This window comes from Marmota marmota, unplaced genomic scaffold (genome assembly GCF_001458135.2).
Source record: "Marmota marmota marmota unplaced genomic scaffold, marMar, whole genome shotgun sequence".
Classification (NCBI taxonomy): domain Eukaryota; kingdom Metazoa; phylum Chordata; class Mammalia; order Rodentia; family Sciuridae; genus Marmota; species Marmota marmota.
This window is the reverse complement of record NW_026000205.1, coordinates 11268519-11293870: the sequence shown is the minus strand read 5'-3', so window position 1 is coordinate 11293870 and position 25352 is coordinate 11268519. Positions and strand designations below refer to the sequence as shown.

At 47.7% G+C, this 25352-nt stretch overlaps 3 protein-coding genes across 5 annotated transcripts in view; all 3 read left to right on the top strand.

Moving 5' to 3' along the window:
- The first annotated feature begins 2450 nt into the window (after positions 1 to 2450).
- Positions 2451 to 11112, top strand: Rbm42 (RNA binding motif protein 42). Of its 3 annotated transcripts, none has more exons than XM_015497182.1 (10): positions 2451 to 2696; positions 2937 to 3081; positions 4707 to 4791; positions 4896 to 4970; positions 6658 to 6723; positions 6824 to 6978; positions 7416 to 7748; positions 8006 to 8123; positions 10593 to 10787; positions 10880 to 11112. In XM_015497182.1, exons 1-10 carry the CDS (start codon positions 2569 to 2571, stop codon positions 10990 to 10992), a joined length of 1413 nt encoding a protein of 470 aa, XP_015352668.1. In that variant the 5' UTR covers positions 2451 to 2568; the 3' UTR covers positions 10993 to 11112. The 3 variants fall into 3 exon arrangements, with proteins under 3 accessions (XP_015352668.1, XP_015352667.1, XP_015352669.1); XM_015497181.1 differs by having other exon boundaries at positions 6803 to 6978; XM_015497183.2 differs by lacking the exon at positions 6658 to 6723.
- A 3284-nt stretch (positions 11113 to 14396) lies between these two features.
- On the top strand, positions 14397 to 16767 carry Etv2 (ETS variant transcription factor 2). Its single transcript, XM_048791261.1, is given in 6 exon segments — positions 14397 to 14466; positions 14564 to 14641; positions 14855 to 14935; positions 15185 to 15646; positions 16095 to 16207; positions 16517 to 16767. Coding segments are annotated over 6 exon segments (1005 nt in total). The 3' UTR covers positions 16718 to 16767.
- Positions 16768 to 21920: 5153 nt separating this feature from the next.
- Positions 21921 to 25352, top strand: part of LOC107151834 (cytochrome c oxidase subunit 6B1) — a 10098-nt gene continuing 6666 nt past the window's right edge. Inside the window, exons 1-2 of the mRNA XM_015497253.2 lie at positions 21921 to 22076; positions 24236 to 24352. Coding sequence (XP_015352739.1) covers positions 24247 to 24352 — 106 coding nt within the window. The 5' untranslated portion in view covers positions 21921 to 22076; positions 24236 to 24246. The remainder of the gene's footprint in view (positions 22077 to 24235; positions 24353 to 25352) is intronic.

Below are 25352 nucleotides of genomic sequence, written 5' to 3'. Positions count from 1 at the left end.
TCTAAATGAACTACAAAATAGGGCTGGGTATGTGGCTCAGTGGTCGAGTTCAATCCCCAGAACCCACCCCCCCCCCCCCCAATTCTATCTTTTATCAGAGAGAGCACTTTCAGATTGGCTCCTGGTTCCTTCTGACTCTACCAAAGTAGTCCTGGAGGACTTGTTTCTTTTTGGTACAAGATCACCCTTAAACATTGTGCACATTTCCTCCTCCAGATCTAGAATTGGCTGTTGTCCCAAGGGACCCTGGTTCCTTTTAGTCAGAGATGGCCCAACACTAGGGTTGCTCACTATTACTGTGTTGTCATTATATTAAGATCTTCAATAGGGAAACACATTTTTTAGAAAGAGAAAAATCACAAGTTGATTCTGATATTTCCAATTCAAATAACAGTGATTACTTTGTGTGTTCATGGTACTAGAGGTTGAACCAAGGGTCTTGTGCAGGTCAGAACAAGTTCAGTTCTACCACTGAGCTACACCCCAGCCCCAGGATATCCACTTATATTTGTATCTTTCATTTATACTAAAAAATGTCTTTTTCTTCATCTAATATATAAGAACTGCAGTCTTATATACTAATGTAATACTAATGTATTATTATATTATTATATACTAGTGTAATATCAATATGTAGTCTATTATAGAAGAATTTCAAATAATTTATGTAACTATCCCTCTCTTAAGGAGGTGGAGCATAACTCCCCACTCTAAGCACAGCTGCATATGGTGACTTTTTTTCTAAAGAACATGGAAAAGTTTATTGTTTTGTTTTCTTTCATTTTTTTAACTAACTTTATAGTGAAGAAGCATAATAAACATTATCTCTGCCAAGTTATCAGAGTTAACATCCACAGTGGTAAGTTGCATGGATAGTATGCACCCTTGATATATGATAATTACACTTTATTTTTAATGGTCCTTCACCAAGAGACCCATAACCCCAGCCTAATTTTGAAAAAAACATCAGACAAATTCCAAATGAAAATACATTCTACAAAATAACCTGAGCCAACACTCGTAAAAACTGTCAGGATCATCAAAAAAAGGAAACTACAATGGGGCTGGGGTTGTAACTCAGTGGTGGAGCACTCATCTAGCATCGTGTGGAGCCCTGGGTTCGATCCTCAGCACCACATAAAAATAAATAAATAAAATAAAGGTATTGTGTCCAACTACAACTAAGAAATAAAAATTTTTTAAAAAAGGAAACTACAAGAAACTGACAAGAAAAGACCAAGGAGGTATGACAACTAAATGTAATATGGTATCCTGAATAAGGTGCTGGAACAGAATAGGTCAACACGAAGGAAATCTGAATAAAGTATGGACTTGTAACAACAATGTTCTTAAAAAACCAAGGCAACTAATAGTTTTGACAGGAAAAAAAATGCATTGTGTGGGCCTTATTTGGATCCTGATTTTACAATATTATTATACAAAGATATTTTCAAGACAGGGAAAGTTGAAAATGGTCGGGATGTTAGATGATACCGAGGAATTAATTTGATGGTATTAACTAATAATAGCATAATTAATGTAATTGTTTTAAAATAGTTATTTGTTAGACATACTGGTGCATTTATGAATGATGTCTAGAATTCGCTTTGAACATCTCTAGCAAAAATAATTTAAATTGGGCTGGGGATGTAACTCAGTGGTAGAGAGCTTGCACTAACATGCACGAGGCTATGGGTTCCATCTACAGTACCACAAAAATAAAGATAGAACTATAAATGAAACCGAAATGTAGAATATTGGTAGTGTTTGAGAGGTTCGTGATGCTGTTCTAATGTCGTGTATGTTTGAAAATAATAAAACGATTTGAGGAAAGGAGGATCAACCTTGTCACAAGAAAGGGCGTAGAGACCAAACCCACGATGCACTTCTGAGTTGACACTCTGGATCATTGGGCCTTGGCATAAATTGTTCCTTCTACCCCCCCAAAAAAATATCTCCCCATTTTCTCTAGCAAATGTCTTCTCCAGGAAGTCTCCGGGTCAGGCGCTTTCCCAGAGCTTCCCCCCCATGACGTCACTAGTTTTTCTGGAAGTCACAGACGTGTGACTGTCTAATCCAGAGCCCGAGTTCTCAGTCCCTGGCTAGGTCTCCAGCCTTGCCCAGTCCCGGGACCGACGTGGATCTCAGCGTGTTTGCAAACTTGGCGTAGGACTCGGTTATGGCACGGGTGGGGCCTCCTAACTTTCCTGTATTCTCAAAGGTCCAGATTCCACATTAGGGCGGGACCAACTGACTTTGCTTGGTTCTCATTTGCCCGCGCTCCTCCTGGAAAGGGTGGCCGCCTCTCTTCACAGCTCTCCGATTGACCCAGATTCTTCCGTTAGTTCATCCCTTCGGCGCTCTGATTGGCTTATATTCCTTCCTGGGGGTGTGGCCATATCTCATTGGCCCTTGCTCACCGACGTGAGGCGTCACGTCCTGGCGCTCGTCGCTTTCGCTGAACGTCATCGCAGGCGCCCATCCTGACGAAGCCAGAGAGTAGACGGCAGGAACCTCTGCGACCGCTGAGCAGAAACAGTAGTAGCAGCGACAAGGACGGCTGCAGCAATGGCCGGGGCGATGCCAGCCCCGGGGCTCCCGGGTGCAGGAGGACCCGTGGTCCCGGGCCCTGGTGCCGGCATCCCGGGCAAGAGCGGCGAGGAACGCTTGAAGGAAATGGAGGCGGAGATGGCCCTGTAAGGCCCGCGAGAGGGGGTGATAAAAGCCATGCCAGAACTAGAGCTACTGAACCTTGGCGCCTCCAGGCTGCGATAGGCTCGAGATATAACTCTGTCATGGGGAAGTGGAATCTTCGGGGCGGAGGGGCGGGTAGTGAAATGGAGATGTTGTCAGGGATGAAGGCGCTGTCGCGATGTACCCAGCGTTCCAGAATTGGTGCGAGGACCTGATCTTTGGTGTCTGTTCTGCTCCCCTAGGTTTGAGCAGGAAGTTCTGGGGGCTCCAGTAACTGGAATCCCAACCGCTGTGCCTGCGGTGCCCACGGTCCCCACGGTCGAAGCGATGCAGGTCCCAGCAGCTCCTGTGATCCGCCCAATTATCGCGACCAACACATACCAGCAGGTAAGGCTGAGCTAAGGCGTGTAAGGCAGCAAGTGTGTGAACACAGATAGGTGTTGACGTTTTGGCTTGTGAATTTAATTAGCATGTCAAATATCTCATGTGCCACGACGCACAATATTTGTTTTTTGGGGGAGCTTACATTTAGAGCATGTTAGCTAATAGAACTTTCTGCAATGATGGTTATGTTCGGTACTTATTTAAAATTTATATTTAAGTTAACTAATTCTTGTCAATCTCAGTCAAATTTCAAGGGCTCAGTAACTAGCTAAATATGACTAGTGGAAAGGGACTGTTAAAACTAAGCGGGCACAGTAATCCCATCATCTTGGAAGGAGGATCTAGAGTTCAAAACCTGTCTCTGCAAAAGTCAGGCACTAAGTGAGACCCTGTCTCTAAGTAAAATACAAAACAGGGCTGGAGATGTGGCTCAGTGGTTGAGTGGCCCTGAGTTCAATCCCCTGTACCCTCAAAACAACAATAAAAAACTAAGTAAACATCATTCATTCTGTGAAAGTCATCCATTCTGTCAAAGAACAATTACTGGTTGTCTTCTGTGTACCAGGCACTATTCTAGGCCTTGGACATTTAGCAGAGAACAAAACAAAACCAATCATTGCCTTTTTGGAATTTGTTTTACTAGGGAGAGAGAAGTCAAAGTGTGGTAAGAAAAGTAGTATTTTATTAGCCCAGAGAAGGCCTTTCTGAGAAGGTGACATTTATCAAAGATATAAAGGATAACAAGGGAGGGAACCATGCAGATATCTGGAGGAAGAGAACTGCTAGTGAAGTGAGTGATCATGTTCAGCAGGGAGATCAGTGACTAAAGTGGAATAGGCAGAGAGGTAAGTGGGAGGAGATAAAGACAGAGATGATTGATGCCAGATCTTGTAGGACCACGTGGTTTACCATGAGAATCTTGGCTTTGCCTAGCACAGTGGTACATGTCTGTAATCCCAGCAGCTATGAAGGCTGAGACTGGAGGATCACAGGTTCAAAGCCAGACTCAGCAACAGTGAGACACTAAGCAACTCAGTGAGACTCTATCTCTAAATAAAGTACAAAATAGGGCTGGGGGTGTGGCTCAGTGGTGGAGTGTCCCTGAGTTCAATCCCTGGCACCCACCCCACAGGAAGGGAAAAAAAAGAACCTGGGCTTTTACTCTGAGATGGGGAGCTGTTGGAGGATTTTAAGCAGAAAGATGATGTCGTTCAACTTAGGTATAACAAGGTGGCTCTGTATGTCTAGAGAATAGACTGTAGGAGAGAAGGGCAGAATGCAGGAAACTGAGGAAGAGGTTACTGTATAATCTAAGCAAGATAATAATGTTGGCCGGAACCAGGGTGATGACATGGTAGATGCGGGGGACAGATTGGAAATAATTTTAGATAGTACCAAGTTCTGTGGAGAGTATGAAGCTGGGTGACGAAAGAAGTTGCTACTAGAAGAAGCTTAAGACAGCTTTATCTAGCATGATTCTAAGAGCCTCCCTGAGGAGTGACATTTTAACTGAGACCTGACAGAGAGCCAGCCCCACACAGAACATGAAGGATGAAAGCCTTGGCTCCTAGAGTGGCCAGCCAGGGAGCACTAAGTCAGGCCTCTCACTCCAATCTCCTCCCCAACAGGTGCAACAGACTCTGGAGGCCCGGGCAGCTGCTGCAGCCACAGTAGTTCCTCCCATGGTTGGTGGCCCTCCTTTTGTGGGCCCAGGTAAGTAAAGAATGGCAAAATAAAGGGGTCAGGAGATCAGACAGGGTAGCAAAAAGGGATGCCCATGACTCCTCCCTCCATCCTCATCTCTTCCCTCCCAACAGTTGGCTTTGGCCCTGCTGATCGGAGTCACCTGGACAGTCCAGAGGCTCGAGAAGCTATGTTCCTACGGCGAGCAGGTAAGTCAGGAGCCAGGACGCCCACATACATCCAGGCATAATTGTTTAGGCAGTTCAGCCCCTTGCCTGAATCACTGCTTTAAATCTTCTGCATTCATCCCCACCTGACATCATCATCTTTCTAAAGCACAAACCTTACTATGTACTTCCTTTCTGAGTTTCTCAAGTTAATTTGGTCCCTGCAAACCAACCCCCCTCTGTTACTCCCCAGCATTTAACACCTTACAACAAGCTATGCAGTTTACTTATTTTGGTGATTATCATCATCATCTTTTGCTTCTTCTAAAATGTCAGCTCCACAAGGGGAACAAGTCTTGGTACCTGTGGCACAGAAAGCATTACACACTATCTGTTGAGGGGATGAACAAGTCAAACATCAAGCTCCTCCTCCAGTAGTCAGACGCTATGTGGCCTGCTTCCTTGCAGAGAGAGATCCCCTCTGTTTCCCCAAGATCCCTGAACATTGCTGAGATGTTCCAGCCATGCTTTTGTTGCAGTCCCTTCTCTCCATTGCCCCTTGTAACTCAGCTGTGATCTTCCAACCTGTCCCCTCCACAGGCCACTCTACCATTTTCTACCTTTTGTTTTTCAGGTAACCCCTATGTTCATTGTCAGTTTTTGTGACATTATTTTTCATTTAGATATAAAATTTTGGTATGATCTCTGTTAAGTCAAGTTTGTTAATAATGTTTTCTAAATCTATTACACTTTTTTTATATGACATGAAAAGTATTAATATTTCTTACTCTTTTTTGTTTTGGTACCAGGGATTGAACCCAGGGCACTCAACCACTGAGCTACATCCCCACCCCTTTTTTAGTATTTTATTTAGAGACAGGGTCTCACTAAGTTGCTTAGGGCCTCACTAAATTGCTGAGGCTGGCTTTGAACTTGAAATCTTCCTGCCTCTGTGTCCAAAGCTGACATTTCTTACTCTTTACTATGGTTTTGGCATAAAAAAAAAAAAAAAAAAGCATGGCTGACTTAATCACCTCCCGCTCCTTCCATCGCTACTGTGGCTCCCCCGTATCCTCAAAAAGACATCCGTGGCTTAGCCAAGAAGGCTGTGTTTAAAAGCTTGCTGATCCTTCAACCCTTGTCATGATGCTCTCCGGCCCTCCACTTCCTTATGACAATCCCATTAAACTGAAAAGGGAAAAAGGTATGCTTATAAAAGTTCTGCCTGCCAGTAACAGTTCCACTCAACTCTTGGCCTAACTCTTCATTATCCTTTAAGTCTCAACTCACAGGTCTCTTTCTCCAAGAAACCTCTAATCTAGTCTAGGCTGGTTCAAAGGGCTCGTCTGGACTCTTGACAGCTCCCTGGCCTTCCCTCTCTTATCCCTGATCCCTCCACCTGAGCATTCCCTCATTTCAGCCCTGACCATTCTGGGCTGTCAGTCTCTAGTGATGCATCTGTTCTCTCCTGCTTTGAAACAGGAGCTCCCTGAGAACTCTTGGTCTGTTAGTGGGTCCTTAGCACTGCCCACCACAGGGCTGGGGCCCACAAGAGATCCTTGTGGATACATTTTTGCTGAATGAACCCATGGAAAAACCTTCATATCTTCCAGAAGAGTCCCCAGACTCTTCTCCAGGATTTCTTGGATGCTGAGAGTACTCTGACACACACCTTGCCCCAGTTGCCCCTGTCCCCCATGACACACACCCCCATCTCTCTTTCCCACAGCTGTGGCCCCTCAGAGGGCCCCTATCCTGCGTCCGGCCTTCGTCCCCCACGTGCTACAGAGAGCAGGTGAGGGGGCCAGGGTCATCATCCCTGCCACACAGCTTTTCTCCCAAGCCCTCCAACTCCCCCACTAACACCCTGACAGATTCTGCTCTCTCTCCCGCAGCTGGTGCTCCCCGTCCAATGGCCCTGCGGCCCCCTCACCAGGCCCTTGTAGGACCCCCTCTTCCTGGGCCCCCTGGACCACCTATGATGCTGCCACCAATGGCTCGGGCCCCAGGACCCCCCCTGGGCTCTATGGCTGCTCTGAGGCCTCCCCTGGTGAGTGTGGACAGGGAACTAATATCAGAGGTGCAGTGGGCAGGGATACCCTCGATCCTGACCCCATGTGAAAGGTCTAAGTTTGCCTGGCTTCATTTCTTTGACTTTCTCTCTTAATCTTTGTTTGCCTCTGTCTTTCTCTGGTTTTTTTCCATGGCCAAACCTTTTTGAAGAGTAGAGAGAAACAGGCTGAGGGTCTATTTCTGTCTCTGTCTCTATTTTTCCTCTGATGTCCGTGTTTTTGTGTCTCGATGTTTTTACCTATGTCTGCCTGTCTCTTCCTCTCTGCTTATTTTTCTCCATTTCTGTCTGAGTAGAGACTTCCCTTTTTTGCCTGCTCTCTGGCTTTAGGGCCTTACTTTATTGTGTGGGATGGGAATGGAAGTAAGATACAGATCTGTGATCTGACCCCCCTCATGCCCTCCTCTTGCTCACAGGAAGAGCCAGCAGCACCCCGAGAGCTGGGCCTAGGCCTGGGATTGGGCCTGAAAGAGAAGGAAGAAGCAGTGGTGGCGGCAGCAGCTGGGCTGGAAGAGGCTAGTGCAGCAGTGGCTGTGGGTGCAGGAGGTGCTCCAGCTGGCCCTGCAGTCATTGGGCCCAGCCTACCACTGGCCCTGGCCATGCCATTGCCGGAACCTGAGCCCCTGCCCCTCCCACTGGAGGTGGTACGTGGCCTGCTGCCCCCACTGCGCATTCCTGAGCTCCTGTCCTTGCGTCCACGACCCAGGCCCCCTCGGCCTGAGCCACCTCCTGGCCTTATGGCTCTTGAGGTAAGCAGGGAGCATAACAACAAGGGGACAGAAAGGGCTAGGAGGATAGGCAGAAGCCCATTAGTTTTCACACACAGGAAAACACGTAGTCCTCTCTCCAGAGGGTAGGAGGACTCTGGGAAAAGGGAGGTAGACCCAAGTATTCCATACCTAGAATCGTATCCAGTCCTGTAACTGGAGGCAGGACAGCTGGGGGCAAAGCAGAGTAGGACACTCTAACACCAAGCCCTTGGTACCTCACCCCCTTTCCTCTGCAGGTCCCAGAACCCTTGGGTGAAGACAAGAAGAAAGGGAAGCCAGAGAAATTGAAACGCTGCATTCGCACAGCAGCTGGGAGTAGCTGGGAGGACCCCAGCCTACTGGAGTGGGATGCAGGTAAGTGGCTAAAGCATGAGTGTTGATCAACCAGGGACAGGCCATGCTGCCTCTTTGGGCTGTAGGCAGGGAAGGGGAGCCAGATAATTCCACAGCTCTTTGTAGTTAACCCAGACTGAGGCTCTGAGGGGCAGGTCCCTCCCCAACCACAGTCCAGAACTTGGTGGGGGTGATAGATACCTAGGGCCTTCTGGCCCCTGTTTTTACTCATGACAGACCTGCCATGCTAAAAGTCAAAAAAGAGCATTCTTTTTTCCCCAACTTTTTATGAAAAAAATTTTAAGTACAGAATGACATGAATGATTTATCTACCACCTAGATTCCAGTTAACATTTTGCTACATTTACTTTACTCCTCTGTGTATGTATATTTTTTGTTGTTGATTTGCAGTGCTGGGGATGGAACCCTCACACATGCTGGGCAAGTGCTCTACCACTGAGCTACCCCAGCCCCTTGTCTTTTTCTCAGTCATTTGAAGCAAATTATAAGTGAAGTTATTCCATCATTTCTAAATATCCTAGTATTCATCTTCTTCTAAGACCCTTGCTTTCATATCATAATACCATTACCTAAGAAAAGTAACAGTAATTTCATGACATCTTATAGCCAATTTGTATTCATATATCCCCAGTTTTCTCAAAACATTCTTACAGCTATTTCTCCCAAGCCAGGATACATGTAGTTTTATGTCTCTACATTATATTTTTTTTGTTTTGTTCTGTTTAAATAGGGCTTAGAGGGCTGAGGGGGCACAGCTCAGTGGTAGAGCAATTGCCTGTCATACAGGGTCTTGTGTTCCATCCCCAGCAACCCTAAATAAATAAATTATAGATAATCTGGGCTAAGCACAGTTAGATCCTGGGATTCACTTGACCAAGTCTCAAACCCAGGAGAAATGAGTGCTCATTCATATAAAGTAAGGCCTGGGAGGCATGGTGGGGTAGAAGTCAGTGGCATGTCTAGGTTTCAACCAGCACCCTGCCCACTGGCCCAGGTGGTAGCTATAGATCCAGCTGGGCAAGTGAAGCTTTAGGGGGTACCTCTGCTTGCTGAGCCCCTTGTGAACCTTTCCCTTTCCCTGGATTGTCACCCTTAGCAGCAAGAGTGATTAGAGAGTGGTGGGAAGAGGCCTGTCCACGGAGATGCTTTGGCGGGGAGGGGAAGCCAGCCTGCATACTGACTGGCCTCAGGAGGCACCTCTGCAGCCACGTATTAACTTTCAATGCGAATGGTCTTCCTCCCACCTCTTTGGGTTTGGTTTGGTTTGGTTTTGGGGGGTTGGTTGGTTGGTTTGGGGTTTTGTTTGTTTTTGTTTTTGTCTTTTGAGACAGGGTCTTGCTGAGTTGCTGAGGCTGACTTTGAAATTGTAATGCTCCTGCCTCAGCCTCCCAAGCTGTTGGGATCACAGGCATGCTCCACCTCCTTGTGTTATGTATAATTTTTTCAAGTGTCCAGGCCAAATGTCTTAGAAGCTCCTACCCTCTTAGTTTGTCAGATTGTTTCCTCCTGGGATGGCCTAGCTTGTTCTCAAAGTGTCCTTAACCATCACAGAAGCCTGGGGCAATCATAGCAATAGCTGAGGAAGAAAATAAACTTACCTCCCACCCAGTCCTTGACTTTTGCCTCCTATCCTGGGACAATATACCTGCCCCAGGTCAGGGCCAAGCAGCCTTGACCCAGATGGGTCCAGTGTTGGTTTGGGACCCTAGATCTGAGACCTTGGTAGTTAGCCTTTCAAGCCTCATTTTCCTATCTCCAAAAAGAAAATAATGATATGTGCTTTCTGGGGATAGTGATTCATTGGGGTAGAGCATGATCAGTCTAGGCTCAGGCCTAGGATATTGCCCAGGGATAGTCCCAAGAGTGGCAGCTGAGATCAGCTTTGGAGAAAGTCACACAGTTTCTAATTTCAAGGTAGAATCAGAGCAGCCTCTGCATAGCTGAAGAAAGGTGAAGCCTGTGGTGCTGAGGTGCCATGGTGGGAGGCTGGTGAGTGTCGGGCCCAGGGGACATCCTTGGAGAGGTGTCCAGAAGACCAAGGAACAACAGGGTCTCAGAGGGAAGGCCAGGACCAGGTCAGAATTCAGGGCTTCTTCATAGGAATGTGTGACAGTCCTGGGTGAGAAAAAGCAATACAGTTAGAGGTTAAAAGTGAGGACCCTGGAGCCAGATGCCAGAGCTCATGTCCCATCTGCCACCTTCTAGTTGTGTAAGTTTGAAGCCGCTTGACCTCTCTGTGCCTCAGTGTGAAAGGGCTGTTGGGAGCATCAGATATGTAAACCCCCCAGGGTACTTGGCACAGGGTAAATACTACAAAGATGTTGGCTGTTATCACCAAGGATCCCAGGGTAGAGACTTTGGGAATAGAGGAAAGAGAGCTTAAGGATGCATCAGAGAAGATGGGGTCATTAAAATAGGGTGGACAGGGGCCAGCATCTGCTTCCTCTGACTTCTCTCTCCCAACCTCAGATGACTTCCGGATCTTCTGCGGGGATTTGGGCAATGAGGTGAATGATGACATCTTGGCACGTGCCTTCAGCCGCTTCCCATCCTTCCTTAAGGCTAAGGTGATCCGTGACAAGCGCACAGGCAAGACCAAGGGCTATGGCTTTGTCAGCTTCAAGGACCCAAGTGACTATGTGCGCGCCATGCGTGAGATGAATGGTGGGTGAGGCTTTCCCTAGGGGCAGTGGGTATGGCAGGCATCTGGCCTAAGCCTTACCCCAAGCCTGACCTTAAGTCCTCCTGTCCCACAGGGAAATACGTGGGCTCACGCCCCATCAAGCTTCGTAAGAGCATGTGGAAGGACCGGAACCTGGATGTGGTCCGCAAGAAGCAGAAGGAAAAGAAGAAGTTGGGACTGAGATAGGGTCTGTGGCTGGGCACCCGCTCCCATCCGGCCGGGCGCTGTCTCCTCCCCAGAGGAGAACCCTCAACTATCCACACACTTGCCCCAAAACCAGTTTCAATAAATTTACGTTCATTTCCATCCCTGGCTGTGCTTGGAAGAACTCTTTGGGTACCAGGCTTTTCCCTCACCTAAGAATGTGAGTAGCCTTGAAGTTTTACCCAGGCAGACATCCAGATGAGCATTTTGAGCCCCTACTATGTGCCCATTACCTCCACTTAAAACCTCTTAAGTGCATACTGAGTGCCGCCTATTCCAGAGCAGGAAGGAAAGCTTTGGGAAGGTAACAGCCAAACTGAGGCTCAGATTTCAGATTAGTTTCCACACACCAGCCTGTGTTATCAGCATCAAGATAGGAGGTCTCCTAGACCTTACCTTCTGGAGCTCACAGCCTTTAGGCTTTAAGCAGTCAGCAAACTCTCATCGAGGACCTGGATGATGCTGGGTGACAGCATCATTAGCAGTGACAAACGACAAACAGTCCTGTATCCTGCTTCCTCAGAGTTCATGGTTCAGTGTCAGAGAGTAGGCCCAGACTGGCCAGGGCCTGGGTGTTTACCTGGGGGTCAGGGAGACCTTCCTAAAGAACTGTCCACTCAGGTTTTCTTCCTGCCATTCTTACTCTGGTTCGCTGTTTAGTTTCTTCACTCTGCCATATGTCAGCCAACTTGTCTTGCGTGGGTCTCTCAGTGCCCTCTGTTTCTTGTCTCTAGATATCTGTATCTCTTGAGTCTTTTTCCTTCTTGGAGCTTGCCTCCATCTGCTGAAGAGGTGTCCAAGCAGGACCTTGAGCACCAGGCTAAGAGCTTAGGCTTTACCCTAAAGGCAGCAGAGAACCCGAGAAGCTGGGACAAAGTTCAGGCAGCAAGCAGGAACTGACTGGCATCACATACTATGGGTTTAGAAAACCAAGGGACCACCACTGAGCACTGGAGGTCTGGAAGGAGGTTAGGGTAGGTTCTAAGGGGCTTGCAGGGTTGGACTGCGGGAAAGGAATGAAAATCTCCCAGGGATGCAGCCATAGAGTCCTGGGCTAGGGGGTAACTCAGGGAAGGACTGGGGCTGGGGGCTGGGAGCAGCAATACCAAGGCCTCTCAGGAAGGAGATCACCCAGGAGAGGTATCAAATTTCTTCTGTTCCTGTCTTCCCCTCTCTTACTGCCTCCTCTCTGACGTCATATTTTCCAGTCTGGTCTGAGAGGTGAGGGCCTCCCTCCTTGGCAGGAAGTGCCCTTAGCCCCCTGCCACCTGGGCTGGACCTCCCAGTTCCAGGACCCTCAAACCCCTTTTCCCTATCACTAGCCCTTCCTATCCCTGATCTGCTTACTGCAACCTCTGGGACAGGAAGGACATGGAAAGAGAGAGTGATTCCGGAAAGAAGGGTTGTTAAAGTAAGCACAGGAGTCTTGTCAAGGAACCAGAGAGATATGCACAGAGATGGAGAGGAAGAGCAGGCAAAGATACAGAGATGGAGGGAGAGGGGAAAGCTCAGGCAGAGTGATAAGAACTATTAGAGACTGCAATGAGAAGGCAGGTGGGGAGAAAACTCCAAGAGATGGAGAAGGTGGGAACACTCAGAGAAGGGAGGGAGCAAGACTTGTCTGAGATACTGAGTGACAAGACCTCACTGGATTCAGTCCTGGTGCAACAGAGACCCACAGCTAAGGACACCAACCAGGGGAGAAGCACATGGAGACAGACAGGAAAGAGGCCAAAATTCAGGGAAAGGAGGCCAGGACTCCCTTCAGATACATGGAGTGAATGGATGGAGTTATACCCCAGGGCTCAATGGATTGCTCCCACTGGGTTCTAATCCCAGTTCCAAGTGACTCTCCCTCTTGAGGTCAGTTTCCCTTCTGTAAAATGAACAGGAAAGCAGTGCTCTCCACACAACTCCTACCTCCAGAATGGCAAATATTTTATGAAGCTGAATGAATATTGGTAACTCCATATTAAAAAAGATTCTTTCTAGCAGTAAATATTTACTTATTTGTATAGGGGGTCTGGCACAAACACAGTATCTAAGGCCAGGTTACCTGAGTTTAGGGTTGCCAGAGAGCAAATAGCAATATGGAATACCTACTTATGAATTTCAGATAAACATGTTCATGTGTATTAATTTTTTTAAGCAACTTACAGGCATTATAGCTCTTCAACCCTGAATATCTGTGTTTATTTCTTCACAGAGACATCTTTCATAAAATGTCATCCTCACTTCTAATAACTCCATGTGATATCTCATTGAATTTATACTCAAAATCTTCCAGTTTCAAACTTAGAGCATGGAAGTACATGGGCTTTGGAAAGAGAAGTGGGAGGATGTCTGCCTCAATTTCCTCCTTCATAAAACAGGGACAAACAGTATCTACCTCATAAAATGGACCTTCATTAAATGAAGGACCTTTGCACGTGATTCTCTGGCATATAAAATACAACGGGCCTTCACTTAAGGTTAGCTATTGTTATTACTAGCGATTATCATTAAAGTTGTTGATGTTACTATTCTTATGATTGACACTCCTGGGGAGCAGCTCCAGGATGCCCTCCCCCGCTGAGCCTGTTGGGGGGGTGGGATTTGGGGGATTCGGATTCAGGTTCTCCTCCTTCCACCCCACCCCAACCCACATTCACCCTGCCAATTGTGACGTCAGCTGGGAAGGGGGTATCTGGCCGGAAATCCCTCTTCCTGTTGCAGATAAGCCCGGTGCAGCCCAGCTGACCCCAGGTCCTCCTCCCCCACCACCTCACGTGTCGCAGGATCAAATCCCCAAGTCTGAGCACCTCTCCACTAAGCCCCTCGCCCCGCCCTCATCACCCCGTAAACACCTCTCTGATGGGACTTGCCCAACCCGCTGTCCCCCAAAAGCTCTCGTCCAAGCTCAAAACGCCCACCCTGGCAATGAAACAGCTTCAGAGCCAGTGGCATCCCTGAGGCCGGGGGCGCCACTCGGCCCCGCCCCAACCCCTGCAACCTGACCCAAGCTGTGACCCCCTGCTCTGACGTCGCGGAAAATTCCCCCCTGCCCAGGCTCCCGAGGGAGGGGGTGCATGGTATGAAATGGAGCTGAGACCCCCGGTTGCGGGCAGAGGAACCCACCAGAGGTGAGCCACGAACTGGGGACTGGATGGATGCCTGGGTGTCTGGGTTAGGGAGGGACCCGGGTTTCTAGATTCCCGAGAAGTATGGGGCCTGGATTCCTGGGCCTCGGTGACAAAAAGGACTTAAGACTCCTATAGAAGGAAGGAACAAAAGCTGGATCCTGGGTCTGAGGGAGGCAAGGGCAGGGGCCCATATTCCAGGGTCCCTAAGGGTCCTCCTTTGCCCATTGCACTTTTCCCTACCCAGAATATTCAGAAGGAGCATCCATGGACTTGTGGAATGGGGATGAAGCATCACCACAGGAAGTGCCTCCGGGGAACCAGCTGTCAGGGTTGGGTAGGCGGCTGGGACTGAGACACTGTGTGTGGGAAGGGTGCGGGGGTAAGGGCCTCTGCTGACTCCTGACCGGCCTTGACATCCTTCTTGTCTGCAGAAGGCGCTGAATTTGGCTTCTATTTCCCTGAACTGGCACTCCGAGGAGAAGCGCCGACAGCGGAGACATGCTGGAAAGGTTCGCTCCCTGGTTGGGAGCCCTGTGTCCTGGAGGAGGAAGGCTGGGTTCCTAGGACTAAGGGAAGAGGGGGCACTCCCGGACTCCCGAGGTCAAAGAAAGAGAGGGTCCTGAGTCCTGAGTGAATAACTCCCAACCCCTGACATGTAAAGACCAGTGGATGGGTGGGTGGTTGAAGAGGTCTCCAAATCTTCCGCCCTTTCTTGAACTCAGCTGCGATCTAATCCCTCACAGGATTTCCAGAGCTGGACTGGAGCCCCTCCTTAGCACATCCAGAAGCTTCATGGGGGGCAGGTGAGTGTATGCAGAGGGGCGATGGGAGAAGGGGTCCGAAGGTGCTGGGTCTGGAGGTTTAGAATCCCCCTCCCCATTCTTTTAAGCGGATCGGGGCTAGGACTGGAGATGCCTGCATCCTCAAGGTGGCATGGTCTTGATCTGGGGACCCTGGACAGGAGGCACCAGGAGTGACAGCTAGAACTCTCAAGGGGTCAGGGTACCAGGACCCCTGAGCTCCCCTCACTTGTGGTCTGTACCTCCTCACAGAGCCAGCCCCTCAGGCCCTTGCGTGGTCAGGAGACTGGGCAGACCTGTCCCGCACCACCTGCACTGCCTCGGACCCTTGGAACCACGCCTCCCAGATCCTGGGCCCCGCCCCTGGTCCTGTCCCCTTCACTGGTTCCGAAGGGACGGTGGGCCAGAACTGTGACACCACGTGGTCGCACGTCCAGGCTGCCAGAAACACCATCAGCTGGGACTGTTCTGTGGGCTCCCACGGCGCCACCTACTGGGGCAATGGCCTCAGCGGGGAACCGCGCGCGGACTGTGCCATTTCGTGGAGTGGGCCTGTGGGTTCGAACTGTGCCACCTCGTGGGATCCGGGGCTGCATGCAGACTGCAGCATCTCTTCGAAGGGATACCAGAGTTCAGCTGTCACCACTCCCTCCGAACAGAGTCAGCAGTCTGACCGGGATGCCTTGGCTCGTTACCCCAAAACTAACCACCGAGGTGAGAGGTCCTGGAAGACTGACGAGGTAGCGAAGCCAGAGTAACGTGGTGGTGCCGGGGCACCTAAGGGGGCAGACCCAGGAAACTGGCAGTGAAAGGAGGGATTTAGGTACCGAGAACTCGAGGGGAGGGCCGAGAGGACTAAGACTCTGATCTTTTAAAGACCAAGGGGACGAGGATCCAGGCTCCTGGATTATATCAGAGGAAAGAGATAAGGATTTGGATGCCCGAATCTCCAGGATGGAAAGGCCAAACTCCTAAATCTCCTAGATGGGGACTCTGGACCTCTGGGTCTCTGAGGCTGACACTTGATTCCTTTATATGGAGGGGTCTGAATTCAAGGATCCCCAAGGAGGGGACATTTGGACTCCTGGTGGAGTCTTAGATCATCCAAAACGCGTGGTCTGGGGCTAAGAAGCCTGAGTGTTCACCTGCCTTCCCCCCTCAGGTCCCATTCAGCTGTGGCAGTTCCTCCTGGAGCTGCTCCACGACCAGGCGCGTAGCAGCTGCATCCGCTGGACTGGCAACAGCCGCGAGTTCCAGCTGTGCGACCCCAAAGAGGTAGGGCAGCTCCCCTACCCCGCTAGCCCGCCAAACCCCGGGTCGACTCTAATCTAACCTAATCCTGCTGTTCACTGTGCCTAATCCTAGGCCCCGCCCCCACCTCCGCCCTCTCTAGACCGGGTTTAAAACGAGTCCGGGTTCCAGCCTCAACCAACCCCATTCAATCCACCTAGGCGGTGCCAGACCCTCGTCCAGACCACCCGAGCCGGGTCCCCAAGTCCGCTCCCCCATCCTGTCTCGGCCCCGCCCCNTCCTGTCTCGGCCCCGCCCCACCCGTCCCCTGACAAAGTCCCCCCTCCGACCTAGGTGGCGCGACTGTGGGGCGAGCGCAAGAGGAAGCCCGGCATGAATTACGAGAAGCTGAGCCGAGGTCTACGCTACTACTACCGCCGCGACATCGTGCGTAAGAGCGGTGGGCGCAAGTACACGTACCGCTTCGGGGGCCGAGTGCCCGGTATACCCTGTCGGGACTGCTCCGAGGACAGTCGAGGAACAGAGATCCAATAAAAATATCCGCTCAAACCTCCTAGCGCGTGCTTGTCTGTGTCCTTCCCACGACACTGACTAGACCCGCCAGAAAGCCTAAGTGTGCACCCCCACACTTAGGAGTTTGGCCTCCCCACTTCGGAGTTTTCAAGCGTCGGATCCTCATCTCACATCATCCTGGGTCCCCATCCCTTTGGCCCCTAGATTACCAGGATCTAGGTATTCCCCTCCTTTTTTTCTTTTTTTTTTTTTCTTAATATGTATTTTTAGTAGTAGTTGGATACAATACCTTTATTTTAATTATCCGTTTAGCCCCAATACCCGCCCCTTCTTTTGAGAGCTCTTAGCTCCTAAGCACTACCCCTCTGCTACAGTCCCCCTTAGGCCATAGGCCCTCCTTACCAATATACCTTGGCTCCTCCTGCAGCCTAAACACAGCTCACCTCAACGATTAATTTTGGAGTTAAGAAGCCACCCACCTTTCCAGCTGCAAGATCCCAAGACACAACCCTGACTTTGAGAACCAGATCTAATTTAGGGAATCAGTTGTGTGCCCACCCTGTTGGGACATACAAAAGAATCCAACCTAGTATCCACAAGGTCTACTGTGTGTCTGCCATGGGCAGGGACTTTCAAAGGAATCAGACCTGATACAGTGTATCAGTCAGCTTTTTCACTGCTGTGATTAAAAGACTTGACAAGAACAATTGTAGAGGGGGAAAAGTTTATTTGGGGGCTCATGATTTCAGAGGTCTCAATCCATAGACAGAGTCTCTATTCCTCAGGTCTCCAGGTGAGGCAGAACATCATGGCAGAAGAGTGTGACAAAGGGAGTCAGCTCACATGATGATCAGAGACAGACTCCACTCCCCCCATACACAATATACCCCAAGCAACATCCCCAATGCCATCTTCTCCAGCCATACCCTACCCTACCCACCTTCAGTTATCACTCAGTTAATCCCTATCAAGGAATTGGGTTAAGGCTGATTGGGTTAAAGCTCTCACAACCTAATCATTTCTCCTCTGAACTCTCTTGCATTGTCTCACATGTGAGCTTTTGGGGAACACCTCACATCCAAACCATAGCATAAGGCTTGAATATGGTTTGTTCTCCCAATATATGTGGGAATTTAATTCCCAAAGTCTTACGTTAATGGTATCAGGAGAGTAAAAATTATGGTGTTTAGAGGTGGCCAGTTTGGGAATTGATTAGATTAGATAAGGTCCTTATAGCAGAACCCCCACAATTGAATCCTGTGGCTTTATGAAGAAAAGGAGACACAGACAGGAGTAGGTCAGGTGCTGCCACTTGGGAACCGAGCACCCCTTAGCTTTGAGTGATGAGAGTGTGGAGCTGTGGCAAGCCAGCCATGGGCTGTGTGTGTGAACTATGAGCATTGAGTGCACAGGGTGGACTGAACCGATTTGCTCTTCTGTCTGGGCAGGTGGCTTATGGTCTTTTCTCCTGCTCTGCCTAAGATCCCCACACAGCCTCTGAGATGGGCGTGGCCTTCCTAGATGTCAGTCAACTTGCTGACAGCAAGATGTCAGGAAGCTAGACTCAACCCCCTGAAACCTGACCCCTTGCCTCATTTGAATGGCTTCTCCCCAGTAAAAGAGTTCAGCATGTGCTCCTGGCTCTTTCTTGCCTGCCTTGACCCCTTTTGGGAGCTGCGGCTAAGGAGCAGTCACTGAACCCAAAGAAAAGTTACTTTCTGTATCTATGTCTTTATTTACTCTCCAAATTCACTTGGAGTAACTCTGACCAGTTTAGTTGTGTGATGCGACAGGAATGTTCCCTGTCTCTCATGCTATGGGCTGCCTCAAAACCCTGTCCCCCCAACAAAAAAAAAAAGGCTGGGGATATACTCAATAGTAGAGCACCCCTGGGTTCAATGTCCAGTATCACAAAACAAAACACCTGCCAACAAGAAGGTCATTCATCATAAAGGATATAGTCAATGGGAAGCCCTGGACAGAGCTTGAGCTATGCTGTTTGGATCTTATATCTCTAGAATGGCGAGCGAAAGTAAAACTCTTCATAAATTATGCTACCTCGGGTACTTCCTTATAGTAATGAAAATCTGATTAACACAAGACCCAATTATAGAAGTTCATTGGCCGTGTACCCTTGAAGATAAGACTCAGACTACAAAAAAGATTTACTTAATGCCTTCCCAGTGCTAGGGATCATCAAGGAATTAGACTTAATGTTTGCCTCCCCCAACACCAAAGGTACTCTGATTTCCTGTTCCAAGTTGGAAAACAGAGAACCAAGACCTAGACCCTAACGAGAGCTTACTGGGAATTTACTGAGAACCCATCCCTTCTGAGAACTCTAAGCCCCTACAGAGAACCTACTGTATGGTCCTCCTGCGTGATAGTGGGGATATACCATCAAAACATCCCTGAACCCTGCCCTCAGGAAGCTCACAGTGCTCCAGGAAGACAGATCCCAGACCCATCATCAGATAGGGACATACCAGAATGGTCAGGGCTGGGATGAAGCACTCCAGAGGAATACGAGAGCCCAAAAGGAGGCAACTGACCCACCCAGGAGCAGGAGAGACAGGGAAGACTTTCTGGAGGAAGAAACAAGTGATTTGAGAAGTAGGTGGGCAAAGAATGTTTCAGGCAGAATAAACAGCAAGAGCAAAGGCTCAGAGGTGGAAAATCTCACAGCACCATTCAATAATACCGGTGTGGCTAGAAAGAGGAATGTGGGCCTGTTAGAGTCTGTAAACAAGTCAAAATAACACCTGGCATTTTGCCAGGGGAATGTTAGAGTTCCTAAACAAGTCTGGATGGTGCCTGGCAAAATGCCAGAGGGAGTGGTTTGTGAAGTAACACCAGCGAGCCATTAAGTGTGGAGATTTCTTATTGGTTGACTGATGTATCTAGTTTATGCTAATTAGATAAGCTGTGTGGAATGTATAAATACTGCTCCTGTCCTACAATAAACGGCTCCTACTCCTGCTGTATCAACGTACACAAGTTATTCGTCACCCCCGGTTATTTTGCTGCAGCCGGACTGCGGCATGGGCCACTTCACAAAAAGTTCACCAAGGATCCATGAGCCATGATGAAGAGTCTGAACTCTGTCTCCAGAGCACTGGAGAGCCATAGAGGGGTTTGAACAGGAGAGGGATTTGGGTTTTAGGAAGATCTTATTGAAGAGGAGGGATGCAGCATACAAATAGGTAATTCCACAAATGATTGCATTGTTGATGGGCACAGAACAAGAGGTCCTTGATCCAGTTAGAACTTAATGCTGCTTCAAAGACAATATGTGGAAAACTTCAGAAGCCAGACTAAGGACAGGGAGAAAACAATTCTCTTAATACCTCCCTCTACTAGTCCTCAGCTGTCCCACTCACTTATTCATTTAAAAATATTTATAGAGCACCTCCTATGTGTCAGGCACTATTTTAGATGGGCTGGTGAATAAGACAAAAACTGCTTCTTTACGATGCCTCTATTCTATTGAAACAGACAAAAAGGAGTAAACATGATTTAAAGAAAGGAGAAGAAAAGAGCTGTGGAGTAGGGAAGGAGGATGGAGACTGACAAAATGGCAATTTTAAATAGTAGGTTTGAGAAGGACTCATCCAGATGGTGAATCTGTGTAAACTGAAGGAGGGCAGAGAGGGAGCTATTTAGGGAGAGCATTCCAAGCTCAGGGAACCACAAGGGCAAAAGCACTTAAGGGAAAGCCAGACTGTATATTTGAGAACAGCTGGAAGACTAGTGTGCCTGGAGTGGTGAGGATGAGGAAGACAGGGGACTAGATGAAGGTATAAAGGGGCCAAATTGTAAGGAGCTTGGCTTTAGATTAAGAGTCAGATCAAAACCTGGGGTGGGGGAAGTTCTGTGCTGAGGAAGAGACTCCTTCTGACAGAGGTGTTAACAGAATTCCTTATTACTCAGCCATAAATAAAAATGAAATTATGGCATTTGCCAATAAATGGATGGGATTGGAGACTGTCATGCTGAGTGAAATAAGCCAATACCCCAAAACAAAGGCGGAATGTTCTCTGATATGTGGATGTTGACCCAAAATAAGGAGTTGTAGGGAGGGAGGACCAGAAGTTCATTGGATTAGCAAAAGGGAATGATGGGAAAGGTGGGGGAATGGAAATAGGAAAGACAGTAGAATGAATCAGACATAACTTTCCTATGTTCATATATGAATATACCCAGTGTAACTCCACATCATGTTCAACCACAAGAATGGAATCCTAATTGGAATGGGTTGCACTCCATGTATGTATACTGTCATGTATATCTAAAAAGAACATTTTTTTTTTTTTAAGAGAACAACATTCCTTTGGCTAAACGGAGGTACTAAAGAGGGCAACAGGGAAGCCAGGAGGCCAGGGCTTAGTCCAGGCTGGAGAAAATTATAGCTTGAACTACATGTTTCAGAGGAAGATTCTGATTATATTTCTAAGGCAGAAGCAACACGATTTTGTTGTAAACTAGATTAGCTATGTACTGTGAAACAAAGTTAGGCATCAACGACAAAACGTGAGTAGAAAGATTATCAATAGTTGCCATTTTCCCAGATGAAACAATTTCCGCCAGATCCATCACAAACCCTTTTTTCTCTGTGATGCAGGACTTTAGTTTATTAGCCCTCGGTCATTCAAATCTTTGTTAAATTGTGCTTTTTGAGGTTTGAGAAAATATATAAATGATCAAGGAGGTGGCGTTTGAGCATTCCTCACACTGTGACTTAGGGATTCTGGCAGAGGGACTGGTTCATTTTCAAATGATCCCTTCATCTAGTCCCCTGTCTTCCTCATCCTCACCACTCCAGGCACACTAGTCTTCCAGCTGTTCCCAAACATACAGTCTGGCTTTCCCTTAAGTGCTTTTGCCCTTGTGGTTCCCTGAGGGTATGGAATTTTTTTTAAATATGAGGGTATGGAATTTTTTTTTCAGCGATGCCTTCTCAACCCTTATATTAGTGCCAATAAATACCTCTGGCATGAATAAAAGTACTTTCGCTAGGATTTTATCCCCAAGCCCACTCCCCCGTCAGTCCCAAGATGTAAGACCTTCCAGGCTAAAGGCAGAGCGTAGAATCTGTAACCTGACCTCGCGAGCCTCAGCTCAGGGCAATCCAAAATGCCTAGCAAGCTCACCATTGGGCAGGCAGGGATGATGAATAGATGTTCAGTCCAATAGGAGGTCGCAGTTCTCTTGTGTGGGCGTGGCCTGAGTGGCTTCTCCGAGGCGCTCTAGCCGCTGGAAAGACTCCCTTATTTTCCGTTTCACCCAGCTTCCGGCCGGTCTTAATTCCGCTTCCTGTCTGACATTGGCGTTTTTGCTAAGGGTCACATTGAGCTGCGAGCTGCTGCAGGGGCGTCTTTAGGTGAGTGTGGAGGGCTCGGGAACCTGGGACCCCATCCAGGAGGTCTGAGGACCCCGACTCCAGCTTCCCGGAGAACCGGGCGAAGCTTGCGTTCTGCGGCGGCCGCCCGCCTTTGACACTGGGGTCCTGTGGTCCTGTCGGTCTGGTAATAGTAAGAGCTGACGGTTATATAGTTCTTTCTTGATGCCGGTAATAATTGTCCATGCAATTTATATAATTTCATTTAATTCTACGTCCAGGCCTATGGGATAGGTCCTGTGATTATCCCCTTTTACCACGAGGAAATAGGCTCAGAGATTTTAAGCTGCTCAGCCGAGGCTATACAGTGGTCAGGGTTTGGACCCACTAATTGGGACTGCAGTGCACAGGTGTGGCCTCATGCGGCTTGTTTGGGCCTCAACCTGTCTCGTCCCTTCTCCCTCTTGGACGTTGGAGGGGTCGCAACATTTTCGATTTACCCTTATCCTTTAACATAAACTTGAGGTCTTGCACAAAACTACTCTTTCAACTGAGTCCAAGCGGTCCTCCGCGTCCGTCCTCCTCATTTCCCCCCAGGACCCCCCAAAGCCTATTCTAGTAGTCCAGACATCTGCCACTATTTTGGGCCGCTTGTATTTTGGAGCACCTCTGTGTGGCGCTATGGCTCCTCGGATTATCTGGAACATAGGCACTTTCTCTCAGATTTCAGATGAAAACTGTGTGTCAACTCCTCAGAGATATATCAAAGATCTTCAACCCTGGGTGCACAGAGTTGATAGAATTCAAGGCGTGCCAGTTCTTGAATGGGTGATGATATAGGGGAGGGGAGATTGCATCCTTAGTTGTACTAACCTCGTAATTGAAATGTAGTAAGAATTTCTTTCAGTTAGGTATGGAGGGAACAACTTTAGTAGTATTAGCAGCAGCTATAACTTTATCAGGGATCAAAATCAAATATATTTTTTTGTAGGGCGGGGGAGGGTACTAGAGACTGAACCCAGTGGTGCTTTACCACTGAACTACATCCCCAGTCCTTTTTTTAAATTTTATTTTTTGCTGGTATAAATATCACTTAACCACTGAGCCACATCCCAAATTCTTTTTATTTTGAGACAGGCTCTCAAAGTTGCTTAGGTCCTTGCTAAGTTGCTGAGGCTAGCCTCAAACTTGTGATCCTCCAGCCTCAGCCTCCTGAGTTGCTTGGATTTCAGGCATGTTGTGCACCTCTGTACCCAACAATCACAAATATTCTTATATTTGGTCATTGTTGCAAATGTTACAAATATCATTTTCAGTCATAATTTCTTCAAAATTTTAAAACTCAGCAAATCCTCAGCTAGACATAACTGCTTACTGCTTTTCTTTGTCATCTTTTGCAAAATTTAAATGCATTTAAACATTCCAAGAAAGAGGTTTATGGGATTTGTCAGACCCCTGAGGAGTCTGTGGCACCAAAAAGACTAAGAGAACCTATTCAGTGTAGGTTCTGCCAATGACTGAAACAGACCACCATTTGTATGCTATATGACCTTGGGAAAACACTTAGACACTCTGACCCTTCCTGGTGTGGGCAACAGGAATAGTAAAATAATTCCTACCTTTTTGGGAGGAGGGAAAAGAGAGTATTATTTGTTGTTTTAGATATACATGACAGTAGGGTGCATTTTGACATACATAAATGGAGTGCAACCCATTGCAGTTAGGATCCCATTTTTGTGGTTGAACCTGATGTGGATTTACACTGGTTGTATATTCATACATGCACATAGGAAAGTTAAGTCTGATTCATTCTATTGTCTTCCCCTGTCAGTCCTTTTTATTTTGGGACAGAGTCTCATTAAGTTGTTGAGACTGGCTTTAAACTTGTGATCCTTCTGCTCAGCTTCCTAAATTGCTGGGATTGCAGGCGTGCACCACTGTGCCTGGCCCTGCCTTTTAGTATGATTATAAGAGTAAAATGTGTAGAACAGGACCTGGCATATAGTAAGCACCTAGTGAATGTTACTAGTATTATTTTGGGACCGGGCAGGCCTGGTTGTACTAAGGAGTTTCCCTATAACTTGTTCTCACCCAACCCATTTTATATATCTGAGTCTCCTCCATTGGCCCTGGTTGGTCTGACATCTCCATGCTCAGGCCTCCTGAAGACCCCTGCCAACACCCATTCCCTTTGTCTCTAGGAGTCAGCATCATGGCTGAAGACATCAAGACCAAAATCAAGAACTATAAGACTGCCCCTTTTGACAGCCGCTTCCCCAACCAGAACCAGACCAGGAACTGCTGGCAGAACTACGTGGGTAAGCAGGGCGTGGTGATGGAGGAACACAGACCTTTCCCTGGTCCCATACCTCAAGTCACTCACCTTTTGCCTTATTTTATGGGCATCCCACCCTCTTCCCTCTTACTCTGGACATCTTATCTCAGAAGGTCCTCATCACCAACTGTATTCAGGATATGGGCCAGGTTTACAAATTTGGGTTCCTATAATGATTGTTGTTTTTTTTTTTTAATTTAAGTAGCATGTGTGTGTGGACTCTTTGTGATATAACATACATGAAATAAATAAAACATGTATAGTTAAATTAATAATTCTAAAGTGAACCCTGTGAGGCCATAATCCACAAAGAAAATAGATATTGCCGGTATGCTGGCTTCCCTTCCCTGCTTTGTGCCCTGTCTTGAATGCCATATCTTACTCCCCACTAGAGATGTGACCCCACCAACTTCAGGTAATCACGCTTTTTTTTTTTTAAGAGAGAGAGAGAGAGAGAATTTTTTAAATATTTATTTCTAGTTTTTGGCGGACACAACATCTTTATTTGTATGTGGTGCTGAGGATCGAACCCAGCGCCACTCACATGCCAGGCAAGCGCGCTACTGCTTGAGCCACATCCCCAGCCCCATGCTTTTGTTTTACCATCAGGTTTAGGTTTGCTTCTTTATGAACTTCATGAATATGAAGTCTCCTTTTGTATGTCTCCTTCTGTCTTTGGATTTTTTCATTCAGCACTTCAGATTGACCTGTGCTATGGCATATGGTTTGCTCATTATCATTGTTGTGCAGTTCATCACAATTTATTCATGGACATTTGTGTGATTTCCATTTGGGGGTTCTTACAAATGTTGATGCTGTAAATATTCTTTTAAATGTTATTTTATGTCGATATAAGTGCTTTTTTCTCTAGGGAGTGTGCCTAGTAGGAACAGAATGCCTGGAGGAATTTTATTTTTTTAAATTGCCTGCTTTTTTTTTTTTTTTGAACCCCTGCCCCCGTCCCCCCCCCGCTCCTCTCTAGT